The sequence below is a fragment of the Conger conger genome, chromosome 9 (genome assembly GCF_963514075.1).
Source record: "Conger conger chromosome 9, fConCon1.1, whole genome shotgun sequence".
In the NCBI taxonomy this organism is placed as follows: Eukaryota; Metazoa; Chordata; class Actinopteri; order Anguilliformes; family Congridae; genus Conger; species Conger conger.
The window spans coordinates 32,356,675-32,379,196 of record NC_083768.1 but is presented as its reverse complement, the minus strand read 5'-3'; the positions used below and the strand labels follow the sequence as shown (position 1 = coordinate 32,379,196).

General features: G+C 45.7%; 1 protein-coding gene across 16 annotated transcripts in view; it reads left to right on the top strand.

Annotated features, from left to right (window-relative positions):
• The window catches only part of LOC133136551 (band 4.1-like protein 3), a 68,350-nt gene that overhangs the window by 40,967 nt on the left and 4,861 nt on the right, over window positions 1-22,522 (top strand). For 2 of the 16 annotated variants that reach the window (XM_061254144.1, XM_061254139.1), the window contains exons 9-25: window positions 501-653; window positions 1,303-1,400; window positions 1,876-2,051; window positions 3,128-3,357; window positions 5,771-6,340; window positions 9,028-9,081; window positions 10,212-10,247; window positions 10,774-10,839; window positions 11,439-11,639; window positions 12,504-12,566; window positions 14,679-15,875; window positions 17,210-17,332; window positions 18,165-18,239; window positions 20,878-21,006; window positions 21,489-21,587; window positions 21,865-21,945; window positions 22,230-22,351. In XM_061254144.1, coding sequence (XP_061110128.1) covers window positions 501-653; window positions 1,303-1,400; window positions 1,876-2,051; window positions 3,128-3,357; window positions 5,771-6,340; window positions 9,028-9,081; window positions 10,212-10,247; window positions 10,774-10,839; window positions 11,439-11,639; window positions 12,504-12,566; window positions 14,679-15,875; window positions 17,210-17,332; window positions 18,165-18,239; window positions 20,878-21,006; window positions 21,489-21,587; window positions 21,865-21,945; window positions 22,230-22,346 — 3,468 coding nt within the window. In that variant the 3' untranslated portion in view covers window positions 22,347-22,351. The remainder of the gene's footprint in view (window positions 1-500; window positions 654-1,302; window positions 1,401-1,875; window positions 2,052-3,127; window positions 3,358-5,770; window positions 6,341-9,027; window positions 9,082-10,211; window positions 10,248-10,773; window positions 10,840-11,438; window positions 11,640-12,503; window positions 12,567-14,678; window positions 15,876-17,209; window positions 17,333-18,164; window positions 18,240-20,877; window positions 21,007-21,488; window positions 21,588-21,864; window positions 21,946-22,229; window positions 22,352-22,522) is intronic. The other 14 variants (XM_061254141.1, XM_061254146.1, XM_061254155.1 and 11 more) reach the window with 14 other exon arrangements.

The window sequence follows — 22,522 nt, the reverse complement described above, 5'->3', positions numbered from 1 at the left end:
TGGAACAGCAAAGCAACTGCAGTGACGCAGACAACTGCAGCGCAGGCTAATATGCACCTTAAAGGGACCTTCGCCTAATATTAGTCTTAAAGGGCACCTTTGCTTTATAATAATAATCTTAAAGGGCACTTTTCTTTAATATTAATCTTAAAGTGCACCTGCAGCTAATATTATTCTTAAAGGGCAACTTTACTTAATGTTAATGTTAAAGGGCACTTTGGGCTAATATTAGGCTTAAATTGTAACCTTTACATTTTCTTTATGAAAACCTCCTGGGAGGTTCTTTTTTCTCTTGTCTTTGCTTTGTTTGTTCTGTTCCCAGAACTTCAGCTTCATCTTTCAGGGGAAGGAAGTTGGTGTCTGGCGTCTGTTTTTCTGTTTGATGTGACAGTAATTGTGACTAGAGTAACCTGGTTTGGTTGCGCGGGGGCGGGTGATGCAGTTTGTGTTTGTGACGGGCGGGGCTGGACTGACGGGGCGGGGCTGTCTCGCGCCCGCAGGACTCGGAGGGCGTGGAGATCATGCTCGGAGTGTGCGCCAGCGGACTGCTCATCTACCGCGACAGGCTACGCATCAACCGCTTCGCCTGGCCCAAAGTGCTCAAGATCTCCTACAAACGGAACAACTTCTACATCAAGATCCGCCCGGGGGAGGTAGGTTTCGGCGTGACCTTCCCTGCTGACGCGTGACATGGCATACATCGGCCGTAACATTACTGCGACGTTTCCTATGCGGTCCGTTCAGTGCTGCTTCCCTCTATGAGACAGAGAGTCCTGCTCTCCGAACACTACATCACATTAAAGCGGGGTGCGTTTGAACCCAGCCTGCAGTCCCTCACACTTACCCTGGCCGTGCAGGGTCCTGATGATGTTAAGATGTCCCCTTTGTTCCCCGCCTGAGGATCTGCATGTAATCCAGAAGGGGCGCTGATGCCAGAATAAATCCGGGGTTTTGGAGACTGCAGTGCTTTTGGTTACACTAATGGCTTCGGGTGGGTGGGAGAAGGGAGGGTTCTTCCCTCTGTGCCAGTAAAATGCTCCACAGCTGGGTTGTGGTTCATATCTCTAATCTGACATTGATATATCGCTAAATTCTTTTTCTCCCTTTTCATAGCCAGTGAAAAGGCTGCTCCGTTATCTCTGCTGCAGCTGATGAAATATGAGCGGCTGTACGTGGACCTGGCCACCGTAATTAGAGCGTTTTGTGAGACGCGGGTCTGTGGGGGAGAGACAGACGGTTGTTAGACGGGGACAGGCTGTAACAGGTTATTGTGTGCGCATCCGCGCGTCTCTCTTCCTCCAGTTCGAGCAGTTTGAAAGCACCATCGGATTCAAACTCCCGAACCACCGCGCCGCCAAGAGACTGTGGAAGGTCTGCGTGGAGCACCACACCTTCTTCAGGTGAGAGCCAGGCCTGGGCTTCATGCAGATCACAGTCTGGCACGGCCCATGCAGAGGGCTTGGGGTTACTTTAGAGAAACCACAGAGAAAGGTGAACTGTGAATGAACTACCTGTTCTTAAATGAGAGTGAGATGCAGAAGAAAAGATCTGCATTTGCAGCTGACTCTGTTTCCATGTTTGGCACAGTAGGTTTGAGAATGCAGTGCCACTGTCTTCCTTTAAATGGTGCAATGGGGTCATTCTGTGATTAAGTGGAAGAACAGTCGTCCACATTTGAGTCAAATTTAAGCTTCAGATAACGGTCTGTAGGACATCACCGTGGCATCGCTGTGTCCCAGGGTTATGTTCAAATGTAACATTCACATAACGGCTCTGTGCTAACAAGGACATACTAGTGTGTGAGTTACTAATGACACACACACACACCCAGTTTACTTTAGGCGGGGCTGTCCCCCCCTCACTGTTTTCCCTTAGGTTGGTGTCTCCAGAAGCCCCTCCTAAGAAGTTCCTGACGCTGGGGTCTAAGTTCCGCTACAGTGGGCGCACCCAGGCCCAGACGCGCCGGGCCAGCTCCCAGATCGTGCGGCCCGCTCCGTACTTCGAGCGCTCGTCCAGCAAGCGCTACACCATGTCCCGCAGCCTGGACGGGGGTAGGTCCCTGCCAAACCCTGCCCCTCACGTCACTCACACAGCACCTCCTCCACTGCACAAACCAACACAACTTTAGTCTGATATTCTTATATTTATACTTTCCTAATGTTTTTTGCTAAATAAGACAAAACTAAGACTTCCATTGAGGAGACATTTGGACTCATTTTACGACTTGGGGTAAACGGCTTCACTTCATAAGCAAAAAGTAACTTGAAACAAGCTAAATGTTTCCTACTTGAGAGAACAAAGAAATAATTTTAAGTGTTATTGCAAGACTAAAACACACCCCCCCCCCATATGGAAGCCTGTAGTTTTGTTCATTTGGTTCAACAATTGAATATTTCTGCCTTTCCCAGTTGACCCGTTTTTGTCACTGGATGAGATATAAAGATGAGATCTATGGTACACTGCACTCACATTAATAGGAATTGCATCTTAGTGTGTGTTCAAAGCTCATATGCACTTTAAATGTGAATTACAAGCAGTTAAAAAATTAAAATAATAATGTCTCGGTCTACATGTGGCTGTGAAGAGCACAACAGAGCCAGCTGCTTCTTTGAGATGCATGTCATGATTGTTTTTTTTTGTGACCTGACGAATTTTCCAGTTGTAAAAAAATCAGCTTTTATATATAATGGCAAGCCTTCTACCTAATCTATCAGCAAAGCACCCAGAACCGGCTGCCATAGGAAAGGAAAGCAACCCTAGATACTCAATAGGCTTTTTTGTAATAATTTTTTTATTTTTCCTGAAGCTAGTATTATGTGTTGCTTCTGGAAGTACATTTTTGCATTATTTAAAAGCTCATATGGCATAATCACGGCTCTGGGAAAGATAATCAAATAGTGATTGCACTTCTAAACCCAGAAAGAGGCTGTTATTCTTATCATGAGTACTCAGGGATATATGAAAAGGATATCGGTCCTCTTTGTCTCAGTTTTTGTGATACGTGCACAAATTGAATCCTGCTCTCGGGTTGCAATTGTCGATATGTTGCGTAATTGAATTATTAGGTGAATGTGCAGAGACTCCTCCTAGTTAGAGTCAGTGTTCCGATGTCTCCCCTGCAATCCAGCCCCTGTGACTGAAAACCACGATATACTCATGAAGGATTCCGTGTCCGCTTCAGAGATGGGCACCGCCCAGTATGGGCCGGCCAAGGCCATCGCCACAGGAGACCTCATCACCTCGGTGACGCCCGAGAAGAAGGCCGAGGAGGAGAAGGCCGAGAAGGAGGAGGAGGCCAAGGAGACCGCCCCCGAACCTGAGCCCACTCCACCCACTCCTGTCCCACACGAGGCCAAGGTACCCAAATTCCCCTGCTCTCCTGGTCAATGACAGTCAGGAGTGGGCATTTAGTGTAAGAACAGCCACCTGTAGGCAACAGGCAGTAGGTGATCGGTCGGACTGACTGAACACCATTTCATTTTGAAAGAGTGAGACTCAGGGTCATGGAGACCATGAAATTCTATTAAGATACCGGGAAGACTCAGGAAAATATGTAATTCCCTGAGGGGTAACCCAAAGAAACCTCCATAACACTATATTGAGTTAAATATTCAGGAAATTGAAAATAAGCAATACATTTAAGTGAATCGTTTGCAAAACCACACAAAGATTAGCTTGATGTTGTCATCTTCATTAAGGTCCAGTCAGAAACATCTTCACCATCTTTTTACTCATTTTATACTGATGGTGTGGCTCAGTGGAGTAGCCCTGTGGTACACAGGGCCTGATGAGGACTGGATTAGCACTGACGGCCTGGGTGTGAGGATTCCCTGAGGTGTTGGGAGCAGTCTCTTACCCGACACACAGGAGCTGGAATTATTTTATAGTTATTTTTAACTTTTAACCTTCTTATCAAACTATGTTTGTCAGGACCTAGAAAAATAGCTGTTTTGTTTTACAGAAATCAGATCTTATACTGTTTTATAACAGAATTTACTGTATTCTCTTAAATAAATGTTTAGAGAACCACTTTATTACAAGTGGTTGCTCTGAACTACAGTATGTCCCCATCTTATCAAACAGCATCTGAAACAGTTTGCAGTTACGGTGCTCTTAAGGTGAACCGCCGACGCACAGTCCAGCCCTTCATCAGGGGAGTGTTCTCAGTTCACAAGGAGAAGGGGTAAGAGGAGACGGTATAAAAGCTTAGGAAGGACCATGTTGTTCTCAGGCTCTCTCCAGTACATGTACTCTGGGTGCTGTGGTCAGGTGAACATATTAAGTGTCAAATGCCCTGTTTTCAGGACCACAAACTTTCATTTGTATTCTGACGAGGGCTCAAAGACTGCACATTCAACTGCTGAAGAGAGCTGCAGAGAAAGCCACTCTTCTTTTCACCAGAGATCCGCGGGGAAAAGAACGCTTATGGTTTACAGTGCTGAAAACCCTTAAAAAGGCAAAAACGAACCTTTAAAACAGTGTTTAAATTGGATTCAGCCATCCAAATGGAAGAGAAAGAGCATGTGAATGGTTAGATTAGCACCAGTGAAAATCCCTAACTCCCTGGTCTGGTTTCACCTTTCTCTGCACTGCCTTACTAGTCTGTGGGAAGGCGTTACATTTTTCTTCTTTGCTTGTATTCCAATTGTCTATCTGAATACTTATTCAATGTTGCACTGCCGACCTGAACTTTTTAGTATTTCATTCATAAATTTCCTCCTTGGAAAGATTTTTTTTCTTTCACCATGGACTTCACGCTTAACTTCAGGAAAAAATAATAGGTATAGCCTATTGTTGGCCTACACAGAAATAAATAGAGAGAATGCAAATCAATTGTCATTCTTCTGGCCATGTAGTGATAGCGTTTGGGTCTTCAGCTGTTCCTTTTTTTACATATTTGAGGCAATACCTCTAATGTTTACCCCATGAAGCTTTCTGGAAAGATCTTTTCATCAGATGCTTCCACACAATTCGCCTGGAAAAGGGGTTTTCTGTGATGAATGTAGCCAGTCTCCGTCAGACACAAGATCGAAATGAAAGGATTTATATTTCTAGTCACATTCTCCCGTAAAGAAAACCACTCCTCAACTCAAGCTTTTGTGGTTGTTGTGAAGCTGAAAAGAATTAAATGAATGTGATGATGAAATGACTAGTTCTCCACTTGGTCATTATTTATGTTAGACAGCATTTTGTCATCTTGCCATTTTTGGTCCAGAAATTACATTTATTTCTGAAGTTAAGGATAGCATTGAGGTTTCTCATTGAATTGAAGAATAGACAAAAATATTAATAATGATGACGAGTTGTGTAGTGTTTTCAAAGAAAATTAAGCAGTCTAACACTTTTAGAAAGACTATTTTGCCATTCAGTAATCTGAATAAAGTGCATTTATGTTTTAGTTTTCTTACTTGTGTAAGTAATGTTTCCCATTTCTGGTCTGACAAACCCTTGAGTCTGTGTTTTGTGCATTTGGGCTGATACGTTTCCTCTCTGGAACCAGATTGACTGTATTTACTGTAGAGATGATGCCAGTATTCTTCCAAAAATAAGCCCAAAACCAGCCGACAAAAGGGTGTGTCAGTCGTTGATGTTGTAGATCTACATAAAATGAGACGCACCTCGTCACATGTACATCTTGACTAATTTGTTTTTTCTCGTCTTTTCTTTGACCCCTACACTGTACTCGTGTGTGTGTATGTGTGTGTGTGTGTGTGTGTGTGTGTGTGTGTACGCCCCGCCCCCCTCGTCATCATACACCCGCCCCTGTCAGCCGTCGCCGTGTTTATTTGCCTCCGACCCGCTGCGCTCCGAGCTGTCGCTCCCCTCCTCCCCCGTGTCGTCCACCAGGGTGCGGAGGAGGCGCAGGGAGAACGCGAGGAGGCGCGCGGCCTCCGTCAGCCCCGCCAAGAGCGGAGCGGGCTGCCGCCGGCGCCAGGCCCTGGCCGACCGGCGGACCGCCCTGCTGGAGGAGCAGGCCCTGCTGCTCTCCGCCCGCCGCCAGAGACTGGGCCAGAAGCAGGGCGGCACGCTCTTCTCCTTCTCCCTGCACCTCCCCGACCTCTCTGCCCTCCTGGACGACGACGGCTACCTGACCTTTCCCGACCTCTCCGAGCTGCGCTTCCTCCCCGAGAGCGTCCAACACTTCATGCCCATCAAGTCGCCCTCCCTCATCCCCTGCTTCCTCTTCATCTTCTTCTTCCTGCTGTCCACCTCCTTCTCCGTCCCGTACGCCCTCACCCTCTCCTTCCCCCTGGCGCTGTGTCTCTGCTACCTGGAGCCCAAGGCTGCCTACTTGAGCGCCTCTCTTGCCAATGGCCTGAATGACAGTTCAGAGGAAGAGGTGTGTTCCTCGGCCGCGATGCGCGCTCAGTGCCCGCCCGCCTTGTCCAGTGCTTTGGTCCTGATCTTTGTCAGACTGCCGTCGCAGTGCTCCTGTCTTTCAGAACCTCAGCTCTGCCTGTCGCTCATTAGACCAACAGGAGCTCATCGCATACGTCTTCCATTTATCGACAACGTAGCCACCATGTCTCTTTTTTTAAAGGCGAAATGGGTTAGACACAAAGTTCATTCAAACCCAGTACATTTTTCTGTTCATTATTAATTAAAAGACAATTAAAACCATGGCCAAGGGCAATTGAATTCTACTTTATTGATTAGATGCCCATATAATCTATTTAGATAACTCCAGACATGTCTTCTGAAATTGTATCTTTTAAGTACTGAAGTGTTGCAGAACTAAAAACCTACTCCTCATTGAAGTGCACACACAAGTCAAAGTCTATGTTTTTTATTTATTTGTTCATAGTGATGAAGAAACTTTTTTGAAAATCAATTCAATGGGTATTATTACTTGTATGTCATAAGTTAAACAGATTTTGTGTTACATTAAAGTGATATGATAATCAAGGTGGATGAACACAGGAAATCAGTTCACGTGTGTATTTGACGACCAAATTAGCAAACCACCAAAGGACATCTTTCCAGCTTCATTGGAGGGAATTGTGCTTTGTGTCTAACCTACTTCAGTCATGTATCTATGGTAACTGTTTAAAGGATGACTTCAGTTTTTTCTGACTTGGACCCATTTTTCCAGACGATTTCCGCCATGCTGATCGGGAATGGTAATAATTCTGTCTCATCTTTCATTGTGTAGCTTTGGTCACCCCGAGAACCACTCCACCCTGCTTTGCAGTGCAGTCTAATGGGGCCACACAAGCAAGCCTTGAAATGCTCATAAAACAACCACTCTCTAAATAATACGGTAACTGCATAGCCTGAAGGGGATATTCATTTTCATGTAGTTTTACAGCAGTCCATTACCAGGCATTTCATGTTTGACATCATTCAGTTGACAGGCAGCTTTATTTTAGCTGAAGCAAATATGGTTCTCAGTGAGAACTACGGCAAGCAAAGAAGCGTACAGCGCACCATGAAGGTTACTGCAGCGACACATCAACACACACCCTGTGTGCATGAATACAGCCTGCTGCAGTACGCAACTGTTTCTGCTGCACAAAAAGGTCTCCAAACACTATTAAAATGTGCCGCAATAACTGCTCACAGTTATCCCTGAGTACATTTCTAAGCACATTTGCATATGATAATTGAGCTTGTATTTCGTGGAAAAAACACATTTCATGCCTTGTTTGCATGGCCCCATTGCACAGCATTGCAAAGCAGAGTAGAGCTAATCTTGGCGTGACCAATGCTCAACAACGAAAGATGAAACAAAGTGTTATTAATACAGATCAACATGGTGGAATTCGTTCAGAGAAATGGGTCCAAGTGGAAAAAAACCGAAGCCATCCTTTAAGTAAAGAAGATGCATGAAGTTAAATCCAGACATGTTTGTGTACTCGGTTTGTGTTGGAGTTTCTCTGCATTGTGATTTGCCAAGAAAATGCTGAGAGTGAGAGTGCAGTAAGTTTGGCCAGCATTAGTCAAAATGAAGCTGCCAGTGTGATGTTCTCCCCAGACAGTCACAAAGTCAGATCTTAACTTTCTGTAAGTGGGTCTGGATAAGAGCATCTGCTAAGTGATGTAATGGGATCCTTGTGTAGGTCAGGGTACACCTTTTAAAGACATCTTAAGTGTATTTATTGAAATAGGAAATAGGAAGAGTGTTTGGTCTGGACCTGCTAATCATCCATATATCAACCTCATTAGGAGGCCACTGATACACCTATGCTTTATACATCCATTTGAACCCCCAAGTTCATGTTCAGATGCTTGCTTACCTTTTTCCAGGACATGTCCCTTGTGTTCAGATAATGGATAATAGTTGAAAAGTTTTCACTAAACGGGTGTTTTAGTGTGAGCTTTTAAATGAATGAACGGTACAATGAGAAAACATTGGAATGCAGAAAAACTGCCTCACCTGTAGTGCCGTCATGCCCATGGAAGGTAAAGAGGGGGGACTGAAAGTCAGGTGACTGTTCTACAAAAGTCACGGTGTTTCTGTTGTTTTTTTATCTCCAATTGTTAATCATGCTTCAGTTGTAGCTGTGTTTTGTATGTTCATATGAGGCTAGGCCTACCTTCTCTTAATTTCTCTAACCACCCCCTTCAAAAAACAATAGCAAAAAAAATACTTGAAGATTATTTTGACCATTGGACATGGGACAAAATCTAAATTAGATATGGGCACCTGGCTTTCCAAATGAAGTCCAGCAAATGAGTAGTGTGGCATCAAGGCCAAATTTTTACACACAATTTTTGTGATTTTTTTGTGTGTGACTAAAATGCCACAAATGCCATAAAGTTTTGAAACTTCCTCTGAGTCTGTTTGCAAATTTAGCTTGCTTGTTCGTTTGACTTTTTTTTTGTTTTTCATCTCTTAATTGTTCCCGCTTAAACGCAAACACTTTTTATTTAGTTCAACCTAATGCATTCCCTCAGCCCCATCTGTGAATGTGAAATGGTGACTTTCTGTAGTCAGCTGCATGCGTGTCCGAACCACTGACCAGATGAGTTTTCTTTATTCCTGCCTTCCGATCGGAACGTGCTTTTGCCGTTTTTGTGAAACAGACCGACAGCGAGCAAACGGACTTTGCCTGTGACGGTGAAACCACAGCCACAGAGGTTTGTATACGCGGCACCGCGCCGCTGTCTGCTGGTGCCACAAGAACAATACCCTGCTGTTTGGGAAGCCGCTGAGGAGTAGACGTAGGGGTAGAAGAAAAAAATATTATGACTTGTCAAGACTACATCTGGTTGGATTGTTCGGAATTAGCTCTTGAGTTTATATGGTACTTCACACAGTGTGTTACTCCGTAATTTGAAAATGACTGAGCATTAAAAGAATATTCGACCTTGCTTTCATGTCGGATGTTAGCTAAACCCCCCTCCCCCCTTTCTGAATGTCTAATGAATTGATTCCATAAAACAGTTTACACAGAGGACACTGTGTCTCACCAGCTGTTCTCTAAGAATGGCCGTCAGCACTGGAATTGCAGTGGTTTCATGCAGTTGCGATTTCTCGTGGCGGATGTAGAGAAAATTTGCATGTTGATTTTGAAAAGTGCTCAATCCACAGAGGACTTGTACAGCTATATTGTATTAATATATTTCATATTTGACCTTCTCTCTTCAATCACTGTCCTGTATCCAGGATTTTATTTCGCCTGCCGTTTTTGTTGCTGACCATTAATAACTTCTTAGACTCACTGTAAAAGATTGACTGAAGGTTCTTAGCATATGAGAATCAGGCACATCTTATAAAGGAAATACTGGACACCACAGGCTGAAGTGGCTGAAACTAATTTTTAATGCTGAAGGTGAAAGATTTAATTTCTTTTGAACGCTTGTTATCATAAAATATCCCACACAGACTGACTAACAGCAGGTGTTGTTATGTTACGGTGACAGATGCTGTTCAGGTTTTTTTGTCATTTAAATGTCAAACCCTTTAATACAGCATGTATAAAATGAATTTCACTTTGAGTCCACTTTCTGAGTCGCATCTGTCTGACATTTAGCTCCAGTTCTCTGTAGGGCTTTTTGATGTCCTCTGCCTGCCTCTCTCTCTCTCTCTCTCTCTCTCTTCCCTTCCTCCATCCCTCCCACCCACTTTCCCTATCTTCCTATCTGTCTCTCCTGCTCTTTTCATCCTCTTGATCTAGCCGTCTTTCTTTTCCCTCTCTAATGTAATCCTACTGTTAACCTCTGCTAATCTGCCTCTTCTTCCTCTCCTGTGTGCTTAACGCTGGCAGTCGGACCAAGAGGATGAGTCAGAGATAAAGACACAGGTACTCCTTTAACAGTCTCGTTCACCCCCCCGCCAGGCCGGGGGTTTTGGGTCTCCGTCACACCCCAATTCTCAGACGCCTCATACTGCCATCGCTGCTGACGTGATCTGCTCTGCTGATGGGACTGTGCTTAAGGCCAATGTTGCTGTCGAGCGCAACACATCTCAGATGTACTGGCTCACTTTACAGATCTTGCCTGCAGTTTTCTAGTGTGGCACATTACATTGTAATGGATGTGTGATAGTTTCATTGAGGGCATTTAAACTGCCATCGATCAGCGTAGCACAATGCTTCTCAGCTATAGTGGGTTACATCTGCTGAAAGAGAAGCATTGTGGATGTGAAGAAGAATTACCTATAGATTTTCTGGAATGGTCTGATTTCCTTTTTCCTCAGATATTATGGCCATCACCCGTGCTAGTTCTGCTAGCGGGGAGAGTGCAAATCATGACCTTGTGAATCCTGGCAGAACTGTGTTTGTGTGGCCATTCAGACATGAACATCTTGTCCTTTCTTTATCTTTTCAGAATAGTTTCATAAGACGAGTTAAAGGGGAAAATGTATTTGTCAAACATAGCAATCTGATGTTAGAGGTTGGTATGGAATGACAAAAAAATGCATGCAAGCATTTTGACTTAGGAGCAGTAACGTCGTTGAATGCTTGATGTACTGCTTTACCCACCATTAACCTAGTCCATACTACCATGGTTCCACTGCGTTCAAATGTGACTCCTACCATTGTTTTACTTTGGCTAACACACTTCTGTTGGTGTGGTTTGGTTTTTGATCATAGATATTGGTACATTTAACTGCCTGGATTTGGTTATGCCAGACTATATAATTCAAGTGCACTGGTGTGAATATAATATGGCAATGTGGTAAAGCATGAATTCTTAAATCTTAGAAATACAGTTTTAAAGAAGCTAAAAAGCTGCATGCATTCAATGATGCACAAATGGAAGCACAAATGTGAAAAACAAATGTGCAACTGTACATGTAAATACATGTAAATAAAGTAGTGTTTCATTAATAGCTAATAGTACACAAAGACCTACTTGTGTGTTACTTTTCTGCTAGGGCCCTTGAGGGCATCTCTTGAATGCTTCACATTTACGCAGGAATTTCAATTTCATCATCATATACTCACGGGCGGTTCCCCCACTCCTGTGCCTTGTCGTGATTGGTTGACCAGGGAACGGCAACTCCCGAGATGCTGGTGAAGCACCAGACCAATATAAGCGAGCTGAAGCGGTCGTTTTTGGAGACGGGGGTGGACGCCAGCGGGCTGACGGAGTGGGAGAAGCGCCTCTCCACCTCCCCCGTGCGCTCCACCAGGCTGGATGACGCCCCCATGATCGAGCCCCTCATGCCAGAGGAAGCTGCTCTGACGCTGGTAAACCATGCCTGGGTGCTGTGGAAATGGTGGACGGACTGCTACGGATAAGCTCTCAGTGGCTGTATCTCTCAGGCACAATGAAGGGCTCCTCTGTTGGAGAGATCTGGTACCTTATGTTAATGGCGCATAGTCAATCCGACAAGTAGCTCGTAGCTATACTTCCTGACAGATCTTTTGGTGGTATGCAAAAAATGTCATCACGTTTTTTTTCACTGTGCCTTAAAACCAGATCCCCCTCCGATGAATGTTGAGCAGCGTGTGCTGTAGGGACATACTTGACCTTCAGATGGTCCCTCTGCATTGTTCACATTTGATGGATGTACTGAGCAGGCGGTTGGACCTTGAGGATCGGAGTCTCATTGTGTTTAGGGTCACAGGCAAATGAAGGATCTCAGCAGATGAGTGTGGAACAATGTGCCTGGCCCAGTATTGTTCTCAGCCTCATGCTTTCAAATGTATAAATCCTTGCCACTGCACAAAAATATTTATTATTGTATAGAAATTTGGGTCTGAAATTAATGTGGAAGAGAAAAGAAGCATTTATGCTCACTGGTTTTGCTTTACTAGCGCTTTTGCCATGGAAACACTCATGTCCAAAATATTTTAAAAGCCCACTGAAAATAAGTTAACAGAACTATGCGTCTTTTAAATAGTGTAGCACAGTTTATTGTGAGTATTCGGTTAAACCGTATGCGTCCTAAATGGATGTCTGTTATTATGTACATAGAGCTGTACTCCAGTAATCCTGACTGGCATCAGTGCCTTGGCGAGACCAGTGTGGTTCACTAAGGAATGTGCTCATCAGCACTAAAGGGCTCTGGTGTTTGTTTTTTGCCCTCACTGTCTCTTCTGTTTCTGCAGACCAAAGAGGGAGCAGAACCACTGCCTGATGAAGTCCTGGAGGTGACGACTACAACCACTAAGGTAGGGGACAGGGATAGGTGTGGCTTCACCTACTGTACATCCCAGGTGTGTGTGCGCACGTTTGGGCCTCTACGCTAACATAAACCTTTTGGTTTACACCGATGAGCCAAAACATTATGTTGTTGGTCCTCTGCATGCTACCAAAACGGCTCTGACCCACCAAGGCATGGAGCTCTGAAGGTGTCCTGTGGTATCTGGCACCAAGACAATCGCAGCAGATCCTTTCTGTCCTGTAAGTTTCGAGGTGGAGCCACCATGGATCGGACTTGTTCATCCAGCACATCCCACAGATGCTTGATCAGATTGAGATCTGTGGAAATTGGAAGCCAGGGCAACACCTTGAACTCCTGTTCTTGTTCCTCAAACCATTCCCAAACAGTGAGTGTAGTCTGGCAGGGCACATTATTCTGCTGAAAGAGGCCACTGCCATCAGAGAATACCATTTCCATGAACGGGTGGAACTGGTCTGCAACAATGTTTAGGTAGGTGGCACGTGTCATTGACATCCATATGAATGCCCGGACCCAGGGTTTCTCAGCAGAACATTGCCCAGAACATCACACACCCTCCACTGGCTTGTCTTCTTCGCACAGTGCATCCTGGTGCCATCTCTTCCCCAGGTAAATGGCGAACATGTATCTGGCCATCCACATGATGTAAAAGACAACAGGAGTCATTGGACCAGGCAACCTTCTTCCATTGCTCCAAGGTCCAGTTCCAGCACTTGCGTGGCCATTGTAGGGGCAGGGGTTGGACAGGGGTTAGCATGGGCACTCTGTCCAGTCTGTGGCTATGCAGCCCCATACACAGCAGGGTGTGGTGTACTGTGTGTTGTGACACATTCCTCCCGTAACCATCATAAACATTTTCTGCGACTTGTGCCACAGTAGCCCTTCTGTTGATTTGGACCAGATGGGATACTCTTCATTATTCTCACGCATCGAGCCTTGGGCGCCCAATACCCTGTCGCTGGTTTGTGTTTTGTCTTTCCTCAGGCCACTGTCGTTAGGTACTCACCACTGCTGACAGGGAGCACCCCACAAGCCTTGCTGTTTCGGAGATGCTCATACCCAGATATCTGGCCATCATGATTTGGCCCTTGTCAAATTTGCTCAGGTCTTTACGCCTGCCCATTTCTCCCGCATCTAACACGTTGACTACAAGAAACAAACATTCCCTTACCGTCTAATAGGTCATAGAACTTGACGTGCTGTTGTTACGAGATAATCAACATTATCCGCTTCATCTGTGAGTGGTCATAATGTTTTGGCTCATCAGTTTATATGTACCATAACTCTACAAAGCAACATATTTTCTTTCCGTCTCCAGGTAGGGGTATAATTGACATGACATGATTTGAATGTGGTAATGGGAATCTGAACTCAAGATGTTTGTTTATCTTGACAGCATTCAGTAATCACAAGCGCCCATTCTTGTGAAGATTATTTAAAATGTATTGCTATACTTTTGTCTCATTGGTATGTCTTTTGCTTTGAAGTTTTCATACATTTGTCCTCGTTTTACCGCTAAAGATTGAATTGAACATCAGTGAAAAGGCCTCTGACACAAACGCATCTTTCTGTCTGATTTTGCATGGCAGATCCAGTAGTGTAAGCTCAGTTTATGAGTCCTCATCCTTTTGAGCAATTCTTTTCAGCAGTGTTGTAACAGATTTGTAGTAGTCCCAGTTCAAGGCAAAATGGGGGTGGAAACTAGTGTTCTTGTCCATTACTTTGTTTGGCTTTCCATTTCATTTTTTTGGAAGGTTTTTTGTACGGAAGTCCCTCTGTGATCATTTGGTTTATTTGATCATCAATTTTGATTGATTTTGTCAGTTTTATGTTCTGTTTCATTTCATAATGGCCCTGTGGGATCTGCTATAGTCTTTCTATGATTCTTGTTTCAATTAATGGCAGTTGTATTGGGATTATACATCAACATTTAACATTTAGGCTCTGCAGGAATTATTTTATTTAATGTGGGTTTGTTTTGCTGGAGTATCATTGGGAACCTGTGAATATATACGAGACTAAGGAAACGCACACAACTGCTGCTTCACAGTGCATTTCTAAAGGGTTGGCTAATTCAGTTTTTTTTATATCTGGTATGTAGGATTCGGATGGGTGGGTTATTATAAACAAAGTCCCCACTAAGGTGGCAGAAAAGACAAACGTTGTCAGCTATAGAGTGGTGTCCATGACCACCGCTGTGTCCGAGGGCGTGGGCGAGGCCAGCCAACGCGTTCTTGACCAGCTGAAATCCAGAGAGGAAGAGCTGCGGCAGAAAAGCTACACCTTAGGGCTGACCCGTGACCCCTCTGGGAAGACCATCACTGCAAAGTCACCCGCTAGAGAGGTCCCTGTGAAGTCTCCCGCTAGAGAGGTCCCAGCAAAGTCTCCCGCTAGAGAGGTCCTGGTTAAGTCTCCCGCTAGAGAGGTCCCAGCAAAGTCTCCCGCTAGAGAGGTCCCTGTGAAGTCTCCCGCTAGAGAGGTCCCAGCAAAGTCTCCCGCCAAAGACGTCCCAGCAAAGTCTCCCGCCAAAGACGTCCCAGCAAAGTCTCCCGCCAAAGAGGTCATCATGACCTCTCCCACCAAAGAGGTCCCCACAAGGTCTTCCACTAGAGAGGTCCCCGTGAAGTCTCCTGCTGGAGAGGTGCCCGTGAAGTCTCCCGCCAAATATGTCATCATGATGTCTCCCCACAAGTCTCCAGCTGGAGAGGTCCCTGCAAAGTCCCCCACTAGAGAGGCCCCAGCAAAGTCTCCCGCTAGAGAGGCCCCAGCAAAGTCTCCCACTAGAGAGGCCCCAGCAAAGTCTCCCGCTAGAGAGGCCCCAGCAAAGTCTCCCGCTAGAGAGGCCCCAGCAAAGTCTCCCGCTAGAGAGGCCCCAGCAAAGTCTCCCGCCAAAGATGTCACAGTGACATCTCCCGCCAAAGACAGCGGACACCCCATCCAATCTCCCGAGGAGTTTCCGGCAGACCAGCCTGTGCTGACAACAAAGGTAATCTCTGCAAGGTTCAAGTTCCTTGAGCCCTCATCTCCAAGCAAGGAAGGGGTGACTGTCACTGCAAAAGAGGCAGAGTCTCGCCCTCCCTCCGTCTCTGATGCCCCGAAAGGCTCTGTGAGGACCGTGGTGACCATCAGCTCCAGCGGGGAGATAGCAGAGATGGGTCGACCTGGACTGAGCTTCCTGCAGAGGCCCCCGAGCCAGGAAGACCAGGCCACCAGCCCGGCCAAAGCTGAAGAGGGCATTAAGCTGAGCGTCGCCACAGCTCACTATGTGACCAAAACCTCTCCCACGTCCAGAGCGGTGGTATGAAGCCAGCAGCCCACCGTAACAACCCCACCCCAACCCTGACCCCTCGCCTCTGCCGCCCTGCCACCAAGCACACTCTTTTTTTTTATTTTAACAGCAGCATGATAACCGCCAACACCTTTGAGTTTCAACAGATGGCCGTGGTTGCTTGAAAATCCCCTCAGATATATATATATATTGTACATATATTGTTCATATATTTCATATTTTTTGCATTTTTTGATGGCCCCCTCATGAAGGCCCTCAGAAGGGGACTGGTGCTGCAAGGCCTCCATGCAATAGCCAATCTCCAAACTGTCAGTCTTACAGTAACATACTCGGCATCGCTTCTTTCTGACCCTGCATTTTGGAGCTCTCCCTGCCGCTTGCTTTTCAGTTTCCTGGGTCCTATTCATAAGAGATTAGAGCTTTTTTTCCACCTCCTGCACAGTGCTTTTTTTATGTATAAATACTTTGCAGTGTCTGAGTGTCTGCGGTATCCCTTCCATGTGATGTAACTGTAGAAGGTTGATTAGCTAACTCAGCTCCGTCTGCAGGGATTCTTTCCCAATGGTCTGTCTGCTCTTTGTAAACCTCTGCTGGCCTTTAAGAGTGGAAAACAAATTCACATGCAAATGATTTATAACAACTGCAAGTAGGGCACTGCTGCTGACTCAAGACCAGGGTTGAGTTGAGTCACGCTGTTCTTAGCCCTTCTTTATGGCCAGTGTCTCCAGGCTCTCTCTAATGGTTCTGTTGTGAGCTTTTTTTATAGGCCTGCATATACAGTTAAAGTGTAGCGTCACATCTTATGAATCACAAACAGCTACTTCTCTACTGATGAAAGGATTGAAGTAGTCACTGGATTTCAGTATATATGCGTTTGTAAAAAGAGCACACAAATATGGGTACACTTCCAGATGAAGGTTTCTCAGCACAATGCCTGCTTGCAGAGGTGGTTGGAAAGGCCTGTACATTATTTCTAGCCCTTTGTGTATCTGATAGAATTAATTGTTATGCTGTTGTTGGTAAACCTGGTTGTGTGGGTAAGCATTGAGCTACCAGCCAGCTTGCGTATTTCTGAAAGTGATGTTATTGTAGGCTGTCTCTATAGAGAGATGTTTTGCTCTGTAGTCTCTGCTGTAAAATCACCAAATATCTCATTCGGAATAATTTCTGTGATGCCAGCTTTGCTCTTATGAATAAGGTCCCACGCCCCCTGCACCTCTTTCCTACATCCCAATCTATGTTGTTCTCTGTCTGTCTGTGTCTGTCTGTTTCCTTGCATCTTCTGTACCCTCTCTTGTCCTGACTCTGTTGTATGTTGATTGTCCCTTTCTCTGTCTGTTTAGCCTAAGCCTTCCTTCGAGGAGATGTCTCCCCAGCTTACTGCTCTGCTGGAGTCGGCCAGAGCGCAGTCCACCAGAATGGGAACCATGGCCACCTCCACGGCCCATAGTCACATTATATATGAGGTGGCCATTTTATATACCCCCATCACTGTGCACCTCTGTCCTCAAATACTACTGTGCACATATGTCAGTGTTATAGTAAAAAGGTGCTTCAGTTTGTCTCTGGCTCAGCAGTTGTTGAAGGAAATTGATTTTCTGTACTATATTAAATATTTCATTGCATTTGCTCAAATGTTTTTGAATTAAGGCATCAACCTTATATTGGTTATCTTCCCTCTAGCACGCAGTCGCTGAATTTAAAATGTGGTTCTGGTCTGGTATATTCTTTTATGGAATTTGTCTGTTCGCATAATAAAGCGGTATTTGGCTTTTTTTAGCCAGTAATTTTAAGAACACAAAATACTGAAAGTCCAGCACTCTTTTGAAAGTGTTTACTGTGGCTGCAAGCATAATTGTGCAGTGATAGAGATTAAATAACAATAATTCAGGATGAAGTGCAGTGGGAATTCTCTCGATGTGGCTTAACCTGTACAGTAAATTGAAAAGTTGAGCAGAACAATAACAAATTGTGCAGGACAGGTACATGTGGAATAGTGAATAGTTTCATCTGTATCTCTGTAAGCCTGCATGTTGGTAGTTTGGGCAGTTTGAAGATTTGAGACCTCAATGGAAAAAATGTCCATGGTCAGGAAAAATGGCTGTATCACAACATTTTCTGGTGGCATTTCATAATGAAACATTTTCCAATTTCTGGTAGAGATTTTTGCACTTGTGTTTAAATGTATGTGGTCAACAACGGAGGATCTCCATGGATTGGTCAGCTCTTGTGGCGTTTGCATGCTTGGGCCTGCTGACTGGGTGCAGAGGCACTGAGTCTGCTGTTCTTCCTCCACAGACGTCTGAGAGGATGGAGGACACTGTACAGCAGGAGAAGGATCAGCCTATGGGTGTGCTGCAGGGGCTGAAGGAGGTGGGGCCTGCAGTGAATATTAACGAGGCGGTGGTCGCTGACGCGGTCTCGGGTGACCCCGGCAGTGCTGTCGCGGTTACTGACTTTGATACAGTGCAGGGGGAAGCCCCTGACCTGCCCGCATCTGAGGGAGGGGCAGAGGACCCCCCAGGGACAGAGGAAGCCAGCAAGGTGGAGGAGGTCTCGGGCAAACTCGAGACAGAGGAGGAGATGATGAAGGAAGAGGTGGAGGTCTCGGGCAAACCTGAGACAGAGGAGGAGATAATGAAGGAGGAGAAGGAGGTCTCGGGCAAACCTGAGACAGAGGAGGAGGTGATGAAGGAGGAGGTGGAGGTCTCGGGCAAACCTGAGACAGAGGAGGAGATGATGAAGGAGGTGTTGGAGGTCTCGGGCAAACCTGAGACAGAGAAGGAGATAATGAAGGAGGAGAAGGAGGTCTCGGGCAAACCTGAGACAGAGGAGGAGGTGATGAAGGAGGAGATGGAGGTCTCGGGCAAACCTGAGACAGAGGAGGATGTGATGAAGGAGGTGTTGGAGGTCTCGGGCAAACCTGAGACAGAGGAGGAGATGATGAAGGAAGAGGTGGAGGTCTCGGGCAAACCTGAGACAGAGGAGGAGATAATGAAGGAGGAGAAGGAGGTCTCGGGCAAACCTGAGACCGAGGAGGAGGTGATGAAGGAGGAGGTGGAGGTCTCGGGCAAACCTGAGACAGAGGAGGAGGAGATGATGATGATGTTGAATGAGGAGGTGAGTGTCTCAGGCAAACCTGAGACAGAGGAGGAGGTGATGAAGGTCTCGGGCAAACCTGAGACAGAGGAGGTGATGAATGAGGATGTGGAGGAGCAGGAGGCAGTGAAAGAGGTGGAACAGGAAGTGGAGGAAGAGGAGGAGGAGCGCTCTCCACAGGATCACAATGCTGAAGCTGTCAGTACAGGTGTAGCCGCTGATAAGCCAGAATCTGAGGTAACCCCTCAAAACAAATTCCTCCCCCATCCCGTCTGAAAGTGTGCATCACCGAGTAGTCTGCGTGAGCATGTACACAATGTCCTTCCACTATTTTACATTTCTGCTCTGATTTAAATAAACAGACACAAAAGAAATAATCTGCACCCTCGACCCACATGCATGTCCCAATCTCTAACTTACACCTAATCAGGATGGATTCCTCTCTCTCTCTCTCCCCGGTCTTCCTCCTCACTCTTCCTCAGTAGAATATGTGACTTTGACCCAGTGGTCTGACTGTAACAGCTCATTGGGCTCACTGGCAGCAGCTGCTACAGTATACACACTAAATGTCAGGGCTTCCTTCTCAGTATGGTAGCGCTCCAATGCTCCCTTTGAAAATGTTTCCTCCCAAGTTTCTCGCCATTTTCCTTTCAAACGGAAAATCCAGGCTCAGTCTCAGACACTGAATCATCGATCAAGCTGAGCAGTCGAGCCAAAAAACCTGGCGCTCCTGGACTGTGTATGCTTGTCTCTGCTTTAGGCTGTTCAGCTCCATTTCTTGGGGGCCTGCAGCCCATTGGCAGACCCACCCCCACCCCCACCCTTTAAACCAGCTTAAACCAGTGTGTGGGGAAGGGGACAGAACTGGTTTAGTCCGGATTGGTTGAATTTGATGCTTCAACCTCAGGCAGCAAAGTAGGACTTCACACAGGCTCAAGGTTCAAGCTCCCACAGTGACTCAGTGATAAGGCTTGCCTCCAGGTCTTTTATGTTTTCTCTAATCATCATTTACTGAGTTCGAAAGGGCAGCTGAGCTGTTACAATGATCTTTGTTAGTCTATTAGCAATTAAGTTGCTGTCAGTGATCATGATTAGTACAATTTCTTTATGTAAATTCTTCAAAGATGTAAAATTAGTACATAAAATTGTATTCCGTTCTACTAGGCAAACCTTTGACCTTTGTTCTCCAAGATATATAGTGATACTGTCATACATTTCTTGCGAGGCATCTTTGCCTGCCTGGCTCATCCTGTGGCTCTTGTACCTGGGGTCTCCTCTTCCTCTGATTCAGTCTCTTGCATGACATTCTAATGCATGATTTAAAAAGGTCAACTGTTCCTCTGATGTTATAATCGGAGAGGAAGATGCATGTACTTTATTTGGGAAAGGACAGTTTTTTTCGTGAGGGATAGTTCACTTGTGAATTATCCTTTTACTGGTTTCCTCATTTTTTTAAACATTTTGCAGTGCTCTTGCTAATATTATTGATACTCCTTATTCAATCTAGTCACAGTGGGATTCAATGTGTTAATTTTTTTAAAGGCATTATGCTATATTTTGATCCTTTTCTGTGTTTAAGAATTCTTAACTTTGTTCAAAAGGACAAAGAAATGAACTCTTTGTGGTTAGATTGAAGAGGGCCTACTGTAAACTCTGATATTCACCCCCATGAGAAATGCATATGCAAGCAACTCCCTTCATATGCCTTACAGAAGAATATGAAACAAATATTCAAAGGGGGAGTAATTTGCTCCTTTGATGTAAAGGCCGTGACTTCTGACCTGTGGAACAGAGATCCAGTGGGAGAACGATGTGCTTGGCTAGTGCATGTCCCACTCTCCCGGTCTCACTGACACAAAGGAGACGGCACTGTCACCATCATCATCCTCACCCTGGACGTTTTCCCCCTCAGTCTCCGCTGGTGAAGACCGAGACGGTGAGTTTCAGTAGTGGGAGGCAGGAGGAGACGGAGGAGGTCACCACCAAGGACGTGCCGGTGATCCACACGGAAACCAAAACCATCACGTACGAATCCTCACAGGTGAGCACCCCCGATAATGTGCTGCTTTATAACGCACCAGATGCCGTAACCTGCCACGCTCTGGTGCAGTGTGTGATGAATCATAATCCATCATTCATTAAAATGTACAACCTTAGCTGTTCAAATTGACAAATCCATTTATGAGCAATTATATTATAAGAAAGCAGGCATATTTTAGCAGGCGAGCTCTCCGTGCATTTGCTGCAGGCAGTAATAAGATGGAGGCCCGTGGGTCTGTTCAATTTGTTATTCTTTTTTAAAGTCTTATCTTTTTTCATTGGGAAGTTTTTTTAGTTTTTTAATTAGTCTTGCCTAGGGAGAGGTGTGACGTGTGACATAAAATGACCACAGGGGTTGTAATATCCAGGAATAGACTGGGCCATTAATTTAAACTTTGTTAATCTTTCAAAGTTGTGTGTGCAGTACTAAAAGTAAAAAAAGTAATTGTGGGTAATGAGTTTTGTGCTGACCTTTGACCCCAGGGGGACAACAGTAACGACACTGACCCTGGGATCCTGATGAGTGCCCAGACTATCACCTCGGAAACCAGCAGCACTACCACCACCACGCACATCACCAAGGTCTGAGATCCTTTAGGATTGTAGCATAGCCACACATTCAAAACCCCAACACTGATTCAGCCTGAATGCTCAGTGTGCTAGCTGCTGGTCTTTTCTGCAAAATTAAAGTAAATTTAAGGAACCTGTCTGTTTACAGTGGAGGACCAACATAAACCAGGCTGTCTGTGTGCGTTTTGCCAGGGTTTACTGTGCTGTGATATTTATAAATGGTGTGAGCCTTAAGGCATAGCTGGATCTGAAAGGTCAACACTTTTTCCCTCAAAATCTCGTGTTGCAGACTGTGAAAGGAGGCATCTCGGAAACACGGATCGAGAAGAGAATCGTCATCACTGGCGACTCGGACATCGATCACGACCAGGTAAGGAGGAGCCGGCCGCCTTGCACGCCCGCCCGGAAGAAGCGCCTTTTCCTGCTTTCAATCAAATCAGACCAGTGAGGGAAAAAAATCACAATAAAAGCACAATAATGGTAGAGTGCGTCTGCATGCTGAAGGAGATGGCGATTCCTCCTCTTTCCGTGTCCTGTGTGTGAATTTGAGATTTCTCTCTGTGATTGATGTAATGATTCGGGAGATGGCTGCCTCTGATCATGCACGTTGCTCCCCCTCTCTCTGCCCCGTCCCTGGGTTCCTCTCTGAGCTAGGCGCTGGCTCAGGCCATTAAAGAAGCCAAAGAGCAGCACCCTGACATGTCAGTGACCAAAGTAGTGGTACACAAAGAGACAGAGATCACGCCCGAGGTCGAGGAGGGGCAGGAGTGACGCAGGTAAGAGGCCCGAGGCTCTGCTCCCGGCTCTGGCTTGCAGGCAGGAAACCCCCCGCCCTACCCCACACCTCATACCCCACACCCTCATACCCCCAGCCCTACACCACACCTCATACCCGCCGCTCTACCCCACACCTCATACCCCCCGCCCTACCCCACACCTCATACCCC